The 15284-nt window shown below is 43.0% G+C and overlaps 2 protein-coding genes across 9 annotated transcripts in view; both read left to right on the top strand.

Moving 5' to 3' along the window:
- Nucleotides 1–15284, top strand: part of mGluR (metabotropic Glutamate Receptor) — a 271206-nt gene that overhangs the window by 51556 nt on the left and 204366 nt on the right. The gene's annotated exons all lie outside the window — the stretch shown is intronic.
- LOC111244936 (uncharacterized) lies at nt 1372–13521 on the top strand. 5 transcript variants are annotated; one of them, XR_002671124.2, is made up of 4 exons: nt 1391–4124; nt 6482–6636; nt 7828–7973; nt 11925–13521. XR_002671124.2 is itself a non-coding variant. In XM_086980353.1 (4 exons), the coding sequence occupies exons 1-3, from the start codon at nt 4039–4041 to the stop codon at nt 12017–12019; spliced, it is 327 nt and encodes a 108-aa protein (XP_086836479.1). In that variant the 5' UTR covers nt 1442–4038; the 3' UTR covers nt 12020–12024; nt 12382–13521. The 5 variants fall into 5 exon arrangements, 2 of the variants coding, with proteins under 2 accessions (XP_086836479.1, XP_086836478.1); XM_086980353.1 differs by lacking the exon at nt 6482–6636 and having other exon boundaries at nt 1442–4124; nt 11925–12024; nt 12382–13521; XR_002671126.2 differs by lacking the exon at nt 7828–7973 and having other exon boundaries at nt 1382–4124.

Below are 15284 nucleotides of genomic sequence, written 5' to 3'. Positions count from 1 at the left end.
GCTATTACTGATTCTACTGCCATTAATGGTCACCTGTATATCGTCCTACCGGAATAGCCTTCACTCGACGTTTTGCGGGACCATCCTTTTAACTGACTAGATACCTAATCTTTTTCCGTATAAAGCATACCTAACATGCCTCTTTTTACCCGACCCGTTCGCGAAAATTGGGATGGTCTGCTCATGGGTAGTCCATGTCATCTAGTACGAGAGCGAAAGGTGAGTTAATAGACGAACGGGACAATTTATACCTCTCATCAAGGTAGCAGCCATTCACTGATCCATTGTTGCTTGTGGAATCCCTTGCCAATCAAAAGCCTTGCTCCGACTGCTTGCTCTGTAATGAGGCTAAAATGGTCCCATCAGCTGAGGCCTGCCTAGCAAACAGGAAATCTAGGACGAAAGCGGCCAACAGGCACAGTTGTGGCAATGACGTCCAACAGAATGCTCTGTTCTGGGGTTACAGTGGTGAACGATGCGGCAAAGGTCGGGTAGTTTGGCATCCTATCCTGTAACGGGTACATGATCTGCTTGCTGCTGCTAATAATGGTGGTTTGGCGGCCAAGGCCTAGTGATGGGAGCCCTTTAATTCACGCGTTACCCCTTACAACCCAAACACTTCGCTAAGCTCATCCCACCGACAGCCTAAATGGTTGTGGCAGGCCAGCGACCGTCGCCGTTATCATCATCATTCTAACCGTGAAGTAATTTAATGGAAAACTATGTCTACAGCAGTGATCAGCCACTACCTAGGCGGAAACCAGCGGAAAAGCCAGATGGACAGACCGATTAAAGGACAGCCAGAGACAGAAATTCAGAACAAAATGGTACAGGTCTAAAAAGACGCGTGTAGAGAGCAAGGGTGCTATGTATGTTAGCCAATCATCCGCAGCCTCTAACTTCTATTGGCCTTAGTACAACCCTGCCCCCCTCCCCCACCCCAATATATAAATAGAAAACTTGAAGAACCGCGTACCGCTTGGCGGTGCACACAGAAACACTCGGAATAACTTGAAGCATTCACAGAGAATGCCATCGCTACGTTTTACTATAACGGGTAATAGTACTGCACTGTCGCTTAGAGATCAACCGGGAACATATAATAGGTAACATATGGAAGAGCTGGGGACGTTAGCCGATAAAATGAGTACGATTTGTAGTGGGTACACGCACGGATATGATGTGACTCGAGTATGAATATGCGCTGTAATGGAGAAATTATTCAAGCTCGTAAAATGAGTCATTATTTCCTCGAAAAGTAATAGACGTCTTGAGAAATCGATTGATGTATTTCTATCATTGGGCATTTCAACATGACTTTGATAGAAATCCCTCGGAAATCGCCTAAATCATAGCCTTGTGGTGCGTATGTTCTCTCGAGCTTAAAATAAGCCGGCTGGGACTATTCGCGTAGTCAACACGTAAACTGGAAAAGATGCGCGAGAAGAGCAACAGTGCGAAATGACCCAATGTCTTTCCTGACTTAATAACCCACTACTTTTATAAATTTATGTGGAAACTTTAGGAGGACTTTAGTTTAGGAGGAAAAACCAATTTCTATTCGAGTTCCGGAAATGGAAAGCGTTTATTGAAACTGGAACAATAATTATTGCCAGATATAGTAATCGAAAACGCCTGTATTCTTTCTAATGTGGTATGATGGCACAAACTAACTGTTACAACCATGATCGAACGCGATCAGTTCGTGCGGGCTCGATGTAATTGTAAATATAAGGCATTTTCCCATATGTACCTATATGCTACCATGTTAAATCAAGCATGAAATTTCTAACGCACTGTGAGCGCCTAACAACACTTCATCGCTTATGATTGCACCAATACAAGATGCTTGATTGAAAATGAGAGTTACTTTATAGCGGCAGGACACAATCTTAAAATCTGGCAGGAGCTACTTCTACATCAGACGTCACAGCCTCGGCGTGACGGTTTCAGAGAAAGCTCAACTAAACATGGAAGCTTCCTGCGATCTTTAGAAGTTGAATCGGGAGTAACAAAATCTACAGAAAAAAGATTGTAAACATAAAACCTTCAATCGATGATCGTTTCGGCAATAAAGTGCTTCACATTTTAGCAGACTATTCATTTTGCCGAACGAAAAGGGTGAAGTCGAACCGTTTGCTTGTGAATGACTTCGGTCTGAAGCTCATCGGCACCCGTAGGCGATCGGCGTGCTCGTTCGACGAGATTTATAACCTTTATATCTGCTTGGGGGAACGCTATCATAGGAATGATCGGATTTGAAGTAACCTGAAAAGTGCTGCAGAGGTTTCCCAGGTATCAGAAGGCAAATCCGAATTACAGCGGCTATCACCGCATCAACATTAGTGCCACTGATGTACGAATCATACCTAGCCTAATTATAAGCGGAAATGGATTTAGATAAAATATGTGTTAAAATGGACAAGAAATTAAAGAGTTAATTAAGAGGAACGCGCTTGATACTTTTTCAAACATATTTTTGTATTGAAATTTCCCTCTTCATTGAGGTAACCTTTGCAGATTGTTGTCGCAGATTGACAGCGGAGGTGCGTCCTGTGCTAGCCGTCTCAGCGCCCTGTCGGTCTATCGTAAAAACGACACGAAGTAACCTCCTCTATATTGATCAGTGGGGTTCAGGAAAATAAGCTTTTTTACATTCAAAGTTACACTTTTATTGTAGCACGTGCAGAACGCGTAACTATGACTACATATTTGTTTTTTTTTTCTAAACTTGAAGTTCTTTCAAATTCTGAAATGCGAGAGAATCGAAATAGGCAATACTCGGAGATCTATAGATGATCTGTGAAAGATGTATAGCTGGATGTTCCAATGAAATAAACTAGGTGGATATAGGGTTTTACGTTCAACGCTGCACACTGCCCTAGTTATAATCAAATCAAGCACAACTCCAGTAAATCATTTTTCATTAAACTTCCGTGTTCTCAAGTGCTCAGTCACGAAACGCCTTGACTTTTCAACACTCTTTAATCATACAACGTTAACTTTCTATGTATGCATCTCCATAAAGATTATGAAGATCCACAAAGAATCGCATGAGAATACTTTCATCATATGAGTATTTAGTTTATCGCCTGATCCTCGAGAGTTTAATATTTAGGCATGTTTCTAATCACTGACTCGCATTTATTTATTCTATCTATTTGTACCCTAGCTGTACTCTATTTTAGATAAATCGCAGTGCTCGTCCCACTTCGACTTTGGTTTCCGTTTAATATCGTTCTCACGGGGGGGGGGCCAAGGCAACGCCAAGTTTTGTGTCATGTCCCACTGCTGTTGCTTCTCGTTCTCCCCCATACCCCGGTCTAGTCCGAAATTGGAAGAAGTCGCTTACAGGGCCTCGAAAATAAAGACGGAAAAGCAGCTTTATTCTAGAGAAGCTGTTTGAAACCGATGGGCACACACGGCGTAGGTTTTGGTTAAACTCCGCACGAGGCTAACGACTGACAGCAATAATGGATCGCTTGGTTGGAGGAGACCACGGATTCTCCACCCCGTCCCGTCGAACAATGGAACGGAACACGATGTCATCGTACTCGCGAAAACAGCAGTTACCAGTGATAAAATGTTCCATGGTGTTTTTACTCTTTCCCTTATACCCCCCCCCCCCTTCTCCAGTCTCTTCTTTCCTTTTTTTTTTCATTTGCTATGCTGGCGGCTGATCTCAGTTCTCTTCCCTCCAATCTTTCCTCCAATGCAGTCGTCTTCGTGATGATGGCGCTACGATCGCGGTGGCGCTTTGCTGTTTGTTTCCAACGTTGTACGGTTGCCGCGTCACGTAAGCATTGCCAATTTAAACATAGAATACCGGCGTTACTGACTTCTTCGACAGAGACGATTGTTGGTGCTGTTTTTGCTAGAACCGTTTGTTGGCCTTTTCATAATGCCAGTGAAACAGCCGGCTGCAAAGACAGATTCTTCCTACAGTGACAGAGTTTGCACAGGAGGTTCTCGCCGAAAGCGGTTGAGTCATCGGGTTGAAACTTGTTCTCTCTTGCGGCAACCTGACAAATCTGTTGAATGCGGAGCACGGAGCTACTTCAAACAGCAGACTCGTCACTAAACGACAACTCGCTAAAAAGCCGTGATGCAGCCTTCAAGTGGAGGTAAATATGATACAAATCAAAGGGATGGTGATTGTTTAAATGAGTTCTTTAGTGTCGCTATACCTTAGGACTATAAGGGCAAAAGTGTTGTTCGGCGTGACTAAAAGGCAATATTTCCCTTTTCCCGTTAAATCGTTTTCTAATGTTTATATTTCTGAAGAGTCCATTTAAACTATAGGATAACAACTACAATAGCAAATATAGGCTGTGGAAATGCTTGTCTACAATGCACCTAAGCGGATGTACAAAATCACAAAAGTTGAATCCGATTAAACGTTACTACCTAATATCATCTGCATGACGTAGGATAATGACTACTATCCTCCTATTCCGTAGAATTGGGTTTCGTTTTAACGAATTTCGTACGAGTCTGATCAAGTTAGCGATTGTTCCTTTTAGCTGCCTATGTGACGGCGAGGCAATTCTTGATTAGTCTAATGTATGTCGTACAACTAGGATCACATCGTCTACGCTGATAGATCCCTATTGATTGGCCAGCAGAGTGAATATTCTATATTACTCTGCCGTTTATACTCTCATCGTTGAGCTTTATAGTCAGAACAGCCGACCCGGCTTCTATTTCTGATCTTTTGCGCCTTGTCATCCAAAAATATCATCTTAAAGCCTTCATTTTTTTCCTGCCACGCTCCTATTGCTTGTAGACCGTTCCTTCCTAAATAAGAGATTCACCAAAAAATGGCTCACTGCGACGCCTCTATTATCAACAAGACTCCTAGCTGCGCGCCAGTTCGAGGTTGCCGTATTCTCCCGCTCCCCTCTAGTGACATGTTTTAGCCTTACCGTTATCGCACGCGACCAGATGTAATGTAATCCGTTTCTTTAGTCCAATGTCCTAGCGCGCGAGCCCAGTGTGTGGAGGAAACGGTAGCAGTGGTTGAACTGAAGGTTTAATGGGTCGTGCGCCTTGACGCTTTGTTCTCTGATCTCAAGGGGAGACCATACGAAAAAAAAGCAAGAAAAGGGAAAGCACGCTGAGTAAGAGATCGTTTCGTCGCGGTTCCATTTCCTCATCCAGTTCGCCGTATTCTCGTCGTCTTATTTGGTTTGCCTCTTTCCGCGCAAGCTTTTACTCGTCACCCCTGCCACGATCTTTCCTCTCCGTTGTCAGCTTCTACAGTGTCTGGTTATTTCCCTCGCCGCGTCGGCCAATGATTGTCTCTTTCCGCAGCCGGTGTTCCCGCCTGTTTCTTCATAATTCTGTGGAATCGTTTTTATTTGCCGCCATTACTGGCCTGCGCTTGTCGCTGCTGTCATCGCCGCGCAAAGTCTAGGCAGAATGCCCAGGGCGGCATTTCGTGTTCTCTGGGGGCGGGGGAGGGGAGTCTTCTGCTGGTGCCTTAAGCATAACGAGAAATCCTCGAAAAAACGGAAAAACGGGTTTTTGTTTTTGTAGGAAGAAGAAGAATGGGAAATATTTGGTTCAGAAGTCCGAACAAACGCGTTTCCCTTGCCACCGCAGAAGCCCCTCATCTGAACTATTCGATGGGTCTTTGCTAGGGGGCCTGCCAGGTCGACCCAGGCTTGTCTGGGTCAAGCTGGCAGGCTTCTTTTAATGGTGGTACTGCTGCTGCATTAGCATGAATGAGTTATTTGTCCGATCCCTGTCTCAGCCAAGAACCCATATTCCGTCACCACTGGCCCACGGTAACCGCGTCTCACTGCTGTCGTTCAAGGCCAAGCGCCACTGCCGCATCTGAAGTGCTGAGAAGACGTGATTACGGCAATACACACGTACACAAACAGGTTCTCAGGCCCTGTCACTGTCTTGTCCGAACAGACAAGACCACATACAACGACAACATTCTAGTAATCACTGAGCCATATGTGACGACGGACAATACATCGCGCTAGCAAGCTATACTGAAACGGACCTAGATCTCTTGTAGAATCTGCCAACTTTCTTCTGTTCGCCCTATGGCAAGCGATGCAAAACATCACGCCGCCATGATATTTCCACATAGACCAAAGTAGCCCGTTTCGCCAATAGTTCCTTTATCCTACCTCTCCATACTGCCGTATAAAAACACAGAATGTGTCCACCAGGGAAGCTCTCCGTTGCGTCGTTTTCGCGTCAACCCGCATGTCCTCCTTCCAAAAAGGTTTTGCTGCAAGCCCCGTTGCTACCGGAAGGGCAAGCAGGTTGGTGGGCAAAATAGAGCGCATCCCTAATTGAATAATTCAGACTAGTTCGATATAGCCGACTCGACAATAATCACTAGAAGCGATGGTACAAGTTGTACTAAGAATGGGCTAAGCAATGAGGCTGAAGGCGCTTGGGACAGGGCACCAAAGATTTGAAGCTGAAGCTGATGCGGAGATAACTGCTTGCATTTTAGGCCGTAAAGCAGAGTGTACGGATGATAAAGGACTAAATTTAGCTATGGCAACAGACAAGGCAAGTCGGGACATCTGTCGCGAAATTTGCTAGTACTTGTACATACCATCACATTCTCCTGCCCTCTATTCACCCCCCGTGATGGAAGAACAACATGTAAGTTACTAATCTATACTTATAGTGCCAGTGAATTTAAAGTTAAATGTACAATAATACTAATAACATCTAATACTATTATAACATAATATCTAATATAGATTATAACATGTTCAATATGTAAAGGAACCTCGCTATAATGCAGCTCATGTACAAATTGAGGAAATTGGACTTCCACATGTAATAAATAAATGTAAACGTCTGCTTCTGTAATGAATCCAACAAACATCACAATATAGCTGTCTCTTTCTAGGGAGCGTTTGGAGGCAAGACGCCGTTATTTGCTGCTAGCTTGAAACAACGAGTACCGATCGGTTAGGATTCCTGTCTTAGCGGTCTCTTCTCATAAGCTTATTTTACTCCGCTAACATACCTCTATGAATGCCTACATGGGGTTCCGGTTTATTTGTTGTTCTACATGTTTTTCGCCCTTGACTCTAATTCGTCAACCCCAACGTCATGTTAGTAACTTGACGCGTTCGGCTACGATCGTGCTCGGTGCAGCTCAGTGCATCAGCCGTCCGCACCATTACAAAGCATGTTTCTTTGAATGCGGCACGCAGAAGTCGTAGTAGACGTACTTCTGTGCTCAGTAACTGTTGCAGAAATAGACTGATTAGGTGAACACTTTTAGATATATAAGACATTCATGTTTATATATGTATATATATAGGGCAAAAACCGCTGCTTGCTTCTTGGCGATACGAGGATCGCCTTCAAAGCTTCAGCAGCGTACGTATCCATCTTTAATGACGTGTTCTACGTACCTTTACAAGTTTTCGAATCGTCAATCAGCTCGATAGATTTTAACATGGGAAATTTGGCCATTTTTAGAAAAACTTCTGATAATTCAAAACTCATGGAAGTCCAGAATATGGTACTACTAAAAGCAGTGGTCACTAACTTAATTTCAGATATACTGTATCATTAAATAATTTATTTTCACTAAATTAATATGTTAAAATATACCTACACCATGTGTGCATTAGTAATAATAAGAGAAAAAAAGGATAATGACGTGTAATATAACCTACAGGTGCACGGGCCGTTGAAAGTTAGTTTTCCCGAAAATGAACCTGCAGCGCGGATAGGAAATCCTCTTATCTCGAATACAATATTATGTTATATAACATGCAGTGTAAGCCATATAATGTTATTTTCGTGTATTATGCTATCTTTTACTCTTTATAGGTTGTTTCTGTGGGCGCACTTTATGGAGGTATGTGTCAAAAACTGTCAGCCCTCGTGCAACTTTTCTTCTGGATTATGGGCATCTTGTTTGGACGCCTGTAAATGGCGGTGTCTGAAAGCGCGTATGCTTGCACGTCAGCGTCTGTGTAAGTCTGTCCGTACGGGATCATACGGCCCTATGCAAGAATACGTCAACGTTTTTCGACCTTCTTCTACACCTGCTCCCTTCGCACTTACTGTCGTAGAGAGATCGGCTGTTACAGAGCGGCTCCAGGCCCCGCATTCATTTCTTCCTCATCGCTGTTTTCATCCCCCGATCTCTTTCTTTCAAACTGCTTTTGTTTAAACCACGCATTGAGTATCATTAATTCGAGAACAGCTGTTGCCCGGCTTGGCAGCGCATTGCTTACCTGCCTCCTGATTCTCCTGTGATCTTGGTATCGGCTCTGTTCTTACGCTTTCCGGTGATGCTGTTCAGCCTCTCTAGTTCAGTGCGGCCAAGCAGGTGGCGAACCGCAGAGCGGGCGTTGCCCTTATACGAGCATAGAACAAGCCTTTAGTTATTGGATATGGCCCGTTAGCGGAGGTTCTAGAAGAAGCAAGCGTAGTACGAACTACTCTCACTGGCAAGATAAAAGCTGCTAGATATGTGCTGTTGCTGCTTCCGGTGGGTCGAGTATTGCTGGGCCTGGCAATCCTTTATAGCCATACATACCGCGTCTCGATTGATCTCGGCCCACTCAGGGCGTGAGTTTTCTTGCTTTTTTAAATCCTATTTGTTTGAGCCCCGCTCAGCTTCATCTGTGGTGTCTCTCTTCTACAGAGAAATCAAAAATAGGTAACGCTTCAAGAAATCGTTACAAATGGTGTACTAGTCTTTGCTATTCGCACGTTGCGTAAATCTTGCTACCTATCTTGGGGATAGAGCGAAATCTGGGTGAGCGAAATATTATATATGACTATACATAAAACTGTATTCTGCGTTGTTCTGGCCCAACCAGCCTTCGCCAGCTGGCCCAGCTGTGACCAATGTTCTACTGAAAGTTATATATATTATATAAATGGAACGTCACTTTCTACCTTAAACAGACTTTATTAGCCTAATGTTAAGTAATACTTAACCAATACTAAGTATAAACATCCCCTGTCTTTAAATATGCAGTTGGGGCGTTGAAAAAATGGCGTTGAGAAACGGGACGTTCAATTATCCCGATCAGATTTATTGCACCCTTTGAATGGTAGACTGTAACCACAATGTAGTCTTATGGCCAGGTAAACTGTTCGTACAAGAATTTCAATGGGAACTATTAGAAAGTCGCTAGCACAGAATAACTGTCATAAGTCACTGTTATTGCTTCACGTCATAATCGTTCAGAGTACAAACGTACTCTTGAAAATCCCAATAAAACTAAATCGATCTGACCACGTAGTCGGCAAGGATCAATACTGATTCACCCGCATCTAAGGGAGGAAGTTCGGGGTAGACGTAGTACTTACATCACTTGTTTTAATCACACAACGGACACGATCTGTTTCTTTCGTATAATGATTTAAAATTAAATTCTGAAACTTTTCTTCAGCCTTTTATATTTATATCCTATTAGTCAATGTGGCGCGTCATATTATTATATTTAGCTAATGAGCCGGTCCTCATCGCTCATTAGAGATGCGATGAGAAATTTCAACTCTATGCACACCAGTATGGCGTCAAGAGGTAATAGGCAGACGAAAAATCAGTGAACATGTTTGCCTGAAAAAGCATTATACAAAGGATAGAAAAATAAAATTGGGTTCATATCGTCTAATATGGTGCTCACCAACCACCTAATGTATCACCATATTTGCGTAGGTCGTCGTGCCCTGCGTAGCTTCAATCATTATAAACACTTCAATTTTCTGACGAATCTACTCTGCAGCAAAAGCGCTTTTCATTTTGCCATTCACTGAGATTCTCGTTTCATTAAGCAGACGTCTTCCTTCAAGGTCCTTTCATCTCCCGTTCATCCTTCCTTCATTTTATTAAATATTGTTTCAGCTTAACCGTGGCTGATTCTACTGGCGGGTGCGTAAATGAGGACTTGTTTAAACCTAGCGTGAGAATTCGGTAAACCAGCTGCTGCAAATCACTCCCGAAAGAATCCTCTGAATCTTTTCGAGGCCAGAATCACATTACTACTTGAGTCCTTTTCTTTGTGATCATATAGTTCACTTCGCCATCTGCACCCTCCTTCTATCTCAAACCTGTCCCCCATCTCGTTGTTCCTCTTTCTCTTTCATCTGTCGGCATGCTTTTTGGACGTTCTCCCCTATGGTTACTACATACTGGCTTATGGAAATAGCAGCTAAGGAGCAAGACGTTTTTAGCTCGTGGTCGATGTCGTTGATGCTGTCTAGCTTTCAAGTTCTTTTTGCCCCATCATTTTCGTTGCCCCCTTTTTCCTTCGCTGCGAATGAGGCTACCGTATTATCGCGTTCACGCCTCCATTAGAAACGGTTGTACTCTATGCAGCTGTGGATAGGAAGGCTACCCGACGGCTCGACTGTTGGCGGCCGCAGTATGCTCATGTCGGGGTCAAAAGAAGATATATAACTGCTGCGAATAGGGATGCAAAAAGCCGAGAGATGCTAAGATGCAAAAGAAAACCGAAGCAGGAAATGTTCAAAACAAAGAATACACAGACAGCTACCCCCTTACTAACGGTAAAGTGGCTACTGGGTGGTAAGACAGACAGGTAAATGCATGATACAATAGTGCCACAATGCAATTTAGCCTGTTTGCAGGTTATCCACTGACACTGACCTTACTCTAGGGAGTGAAGTCAACCCCCGCAAGTCATAAACCAACTTGTTCGTGAGGGGACGAAAGCCGATGCCTTTCGGTTACTTATACTTTGTTGTACGGTAGATCTTTTCTTACGCGCTGGTAAAAAAGGGCCGGATCAAACTGAGATCTTTTTCGCTTCGCGCTGTCCCTTCAATGGATACAAGGCTGAGTTGAATACTCTATCAGGGTGGCTGCACCACTAGCTGTTCCCTCGCCGAACACATTTTCGTTTAATATATGTAATGGCTTGAAGACCGTAATAAATAGAGCACCTCTAGTACTAAATTAAAACATCTACGAAGCTTATCACTTAATAAAAATGAGCGGATAATATTTTTTTTTCATGGATAAACTTCGATGATCGAGATAAACATCGTTGAATGATTCTTTGCAACATTAGCTCGTGCACGGTTTGTCGTTAAGCCGATAGGCATTACCTCGGACTGCTCGCTTGTAGCATAAAACGAGGTATGCCCACATTTGGATTTGAACCTAGACTACCACGTGCTCGTACGCTGCTCGGGCTATCATGAGACGAAGGTGCTAGGTATAGAATAATAACAATACCGACTACCCTCTGGGAGTCTCGCTCTCAGCTAGACTGTTGACATCAATGACAGAAATAGTATTCGCAGATATGTAATTGCAACCTTAAGGTGAGTGAGTTAAGAACCTTGTTGAAGGCTGATGGGCCGGGCCTGCAAATGGACACAGGTTTGGCCATATGTAACGTCATAGAAGGTCCATCTAAAATCCTGAATCGTGGTCGCACTGTGAACGAACAGCGATACAGGTACGGACCAACAATTGAATTTGATAGGATTGTCCTATCTGCTACACAGCTGGTGAATTTGGAACTCAAGTTACTAAGGGCGATTATAACACCTACAATTTCTTTTTAATCCAACGGTGCGTGTTACAACACACGTTGTAGCACGAAATATATTCAGTTCATCAATGAAATATACGTTCATCTGAGCTAACCGCTCGCCAATTTAAACCCAAGTCAAAAGCGGAAAGAGGAAAGCATACCTGGATAGGACTTCGTGTGCGTTCAACTATGAAAATATATTGTTTAATTACGGATTAGGCCAATAGGCGTGCTTTAAGGTTTACGCTAGCTATTTCATTATATGAAATATAGTATAACAGTGGTATAAGTTGAATATGCAATTAACCCGTGTCTAGATATCCCACCCAATTAAATGGTAATTCCTTACTGTGTCTCTTATGCTTATTATTTAGTTCTATTAGATATTTTCGTTCCTTTCAGGTGCAACGCTAGCAGGCCCGCGGAGCAAATTCAGTCCTCAATTTTCCACTTGTTGTAAAATCTTCTTACTGGATACTATTTACCATCCAACTTAATTTATGTAATGTATGACACTATATAATCTCTTATGTCAACGAATTTCGAAAGTTACTCGGGACTATAAATATACACAAATAGTTTGCGCCTACAAGTTATTGTGTCTACGATTTTGGAGCTCAATAGGTCAAGTCGTATCATACATACGACGAGCGACAGGTGGCACTCCGTGGCCATTATGTAGGGTCTACACGCATCGATTCTTCCAAGCATCTTGTTGGAAACGAATACCGAGGAATAACAGGTTCCTCAAGCTTACAGAAAACAACATAGGAAAAAAACACCAACCTTTAGCCAGCAACGCTCCATTTTCTAACTGTTCCACTAACGCTTGGCGTCTTCCTTTATATCTCTGCTTTAGAAGATTATACGATCACCGTACATTATACAGGATAGACATTTCGTGCCGACCATCTAACCTGGTTACTTCACGCTACCTGTAAGCCCTTTTTCACGAAATATTTCAATGCAATTTTTATCAACGATGAACGGAGGCAGATCATAAAACAGCACTGGAAGAAGCAGACGGAGTAGGACAAAGGTGGATTCAAGGTTTTCAAGCCAAAATGTAGAAGAGGTCTCAGACCACCGCATCTATATGCGACGCCCCCGGAAAGTGGCAAATCGACAACGGCTATTCACGAGGAAAAACTTAGGCACTTAATGGGTCAGCATTTACGACATTGCCTTGAGCGAAAACAGGCAAGATAATAAAGTACTCGGCAAGGTGACATGATTGAATTAAGTTCAATTCGAATTCATCACAAACACTAGGGATCGGCACAGTCGCGTCGATTCTATAACAGAAAATCTTCACGTACTATTAGGACAGCAGCCTGTAGCTAGTGTTTAAATGGCCATTTAGCATAGACGAGTGATTGACTTTTCCCGTTTTCATTCGCCCCTCTCTAAGGACATGTACCTGCGTTTGATATAGGACATTGTTCTACCGCGAACGAAAAGCAGACAATCGTTTTGTTTCTTTATTGTACAATTGGACAGACATTTGGACGTGGGTTTCTGGACAAAAAAAATTAAACAGATAAATAAGCTAACAAAGCCTAGTAGGTTAGGCGCACGATCATCACGTTTGACGCCTATAGGCTGCCCTTTTTAACGCGTCGTAGAAGATAAGCTGTTCGCGCTAGAACAATCAGTTGTGTATTATCGTTAAAGGCGCAGTCGTTAAAGCAAACGCCCATAAACTAGGCCAAGAAAAAGTAATGCATACTTTATCTCAACAAAGATGTCATAAATGTTGCGTTTATAACCTTGATGAAGCGTTACAAACTAAGCGAACTTTAAAGAAAGATAGTTCATTACATACGACGAGCGAAGCAGAAAATTGCTAACGATATTGAATTTTACGCGAACCTTTGGCAAGCATACATCAGGAACATATAAATAATGGTGGTCATCAAATTGACGACTTACGAGGTAAAACTCCTAGTGATCCTAGTAATAAAACCGTTTGAAGGACCACAGTGATTTATTACTACAACTAATTGTATTTTAACATCTACTAATGCTACGGCATTATAACACGTTATTATAGATATATCAAGATGATATTCGGGCATGCCTGTTACTGATGCGTTGCATAGGTAAGTTCTTTCTTAGTCACAATACCCTTTCTACTCCCTGCTGCTTCAACAATTATGAAATGAAGGTTTTTCCGACTGTCAAGAAATGTCTACTTCACCTATATATACCCTACATATAAAAATCCACGTGGAGCTATCGAAACCCGCGGTGTACATATTCGTACATACCGAAGACGTGATTATTTACTATCGGCAAAACCATGCAAGTTATTATGCTGTTTTTTTATATATAAACAATATTATATGTAAAATATATCAATATTGACTATAGGGAAAATTATCTTACTTCAGGCATGCAGTAACATTCAGCCACACTACCCTTCATAGTACGAACATCGTATGCGATGTTCCTGTCGCATGACACATGCCCATAGCACAGCCAAAACGAAGGAAGGTTCACTTTTCCGCAAGCTTTTGTAAATGGGCCACTTATGAAAAGGCGGAATGTCAGTTAGCCGCTCTAGTCACACAACTACCCGGACCACCAACGGAGACCTTCTCAAATCTTAACTAACTACCTTGAAGCCACTGCATTTCACTGAATGGAGTGCACCACCCAAGGAACAAGCCGGTCACATGACGTAGCCGTGATTCTCAGTTTATTCCTGGGGTCTGTTGCTGGCTCTTGTTGACAGGAATTGCAGCTGTTGCTCACGTAGATCTCGTAATATACATGCACCGGACGGTGACAATAGAGTCTAATGAAGCGTGCCTGCTGGTGTCGCTATCCGTCCTAGCTTCGAATTCTTGTTCTTAGTACCTGCAGGCCGACTGAGAAAGCCAACACTGCGGTCGGCGGCAGGCGATTTAGGGAAATATCTGATCAGCAACCCTTTCTGACTCGTAGGACGTTCGAATTCTTATTGCGCAATGCATAGTATTCCGTCCGGGTCGGCTGCGTTAGCCGTTGAAATCTGTCAGGCAGTTGAACTTCCCACGATCAACGTTTTCTTCCGTCACTCTTCCGTTTCAAATTGCCGTTTCAAACTTGGTCTTGAAGGGCACCATCAGTTGCGACGCCATTCCCAAGCTTTTTAAACTTACTGGTTTCTATTCCTTTAATTCACAAGCAAAGTCTCCTGTTAATTTTGTTCCTGACCGTGGTGCTCTACACAAGGAATACCCATCTGACATTTGACTACGTACTCTGAACCATTTACCCCTTTACTAAATGGAGCAAATTGCTTTTAAATTAAAGCGTATTTAAGTTGAATAAACAGGTCGTCCTTCTTAGTCACAGCGCTATGATCAAACTATGCACTATCTTACGACTTAAGATGAAAGCTCATGCCATTCATCTTACATTAAGGGCATTTCTACCAAACACTTTTGACATGTACTTATCCTTTGATTCTTCTTTTTTACTCTTCCCTTAAGCCCAACTTCGTTTATTCAGCAAAAAACCGCGAGCCGGTGGGTCTCTTGCATTCGACATGGTGACTGATTGGTCTCACGACCTGCGCCAGCAACTTACAGAGCTAGTTTCCTGACGCCCTTCGGCCCGGCGGACGTCGAAACGGAGTTCCTCTTTTTCTTTTAGCTGCCGTCCACTCCGCCAAACCTACCGTTATACATTGATAATGTATGAAAATCGTACTTAAGCTCGGGGCTCTTGAAAGATGTTTACTCCTTCATGGCGCCTCTGTAGGCAACGGGACCA

The sequence above is a fragment of the Varroa destructor genome, unplaced genomic scaffold (assembly GCF_002443255.2).
Source record: "Varroa destructor unplaced genomic scaffold, Vdes_3.0 BEIS01000002.1, whole genome shotgun sequence".
In the NCBI taxonomy this organism is placed as follows: Eukaryota; Metazoa; Arthropoda; class Arachnida; order Mesostigmata; family Varroidae; genus Varroa; species Varroa destructor.
This window is presented reverse-complemented; position numbering and strand designations above follow the sequence as displayed.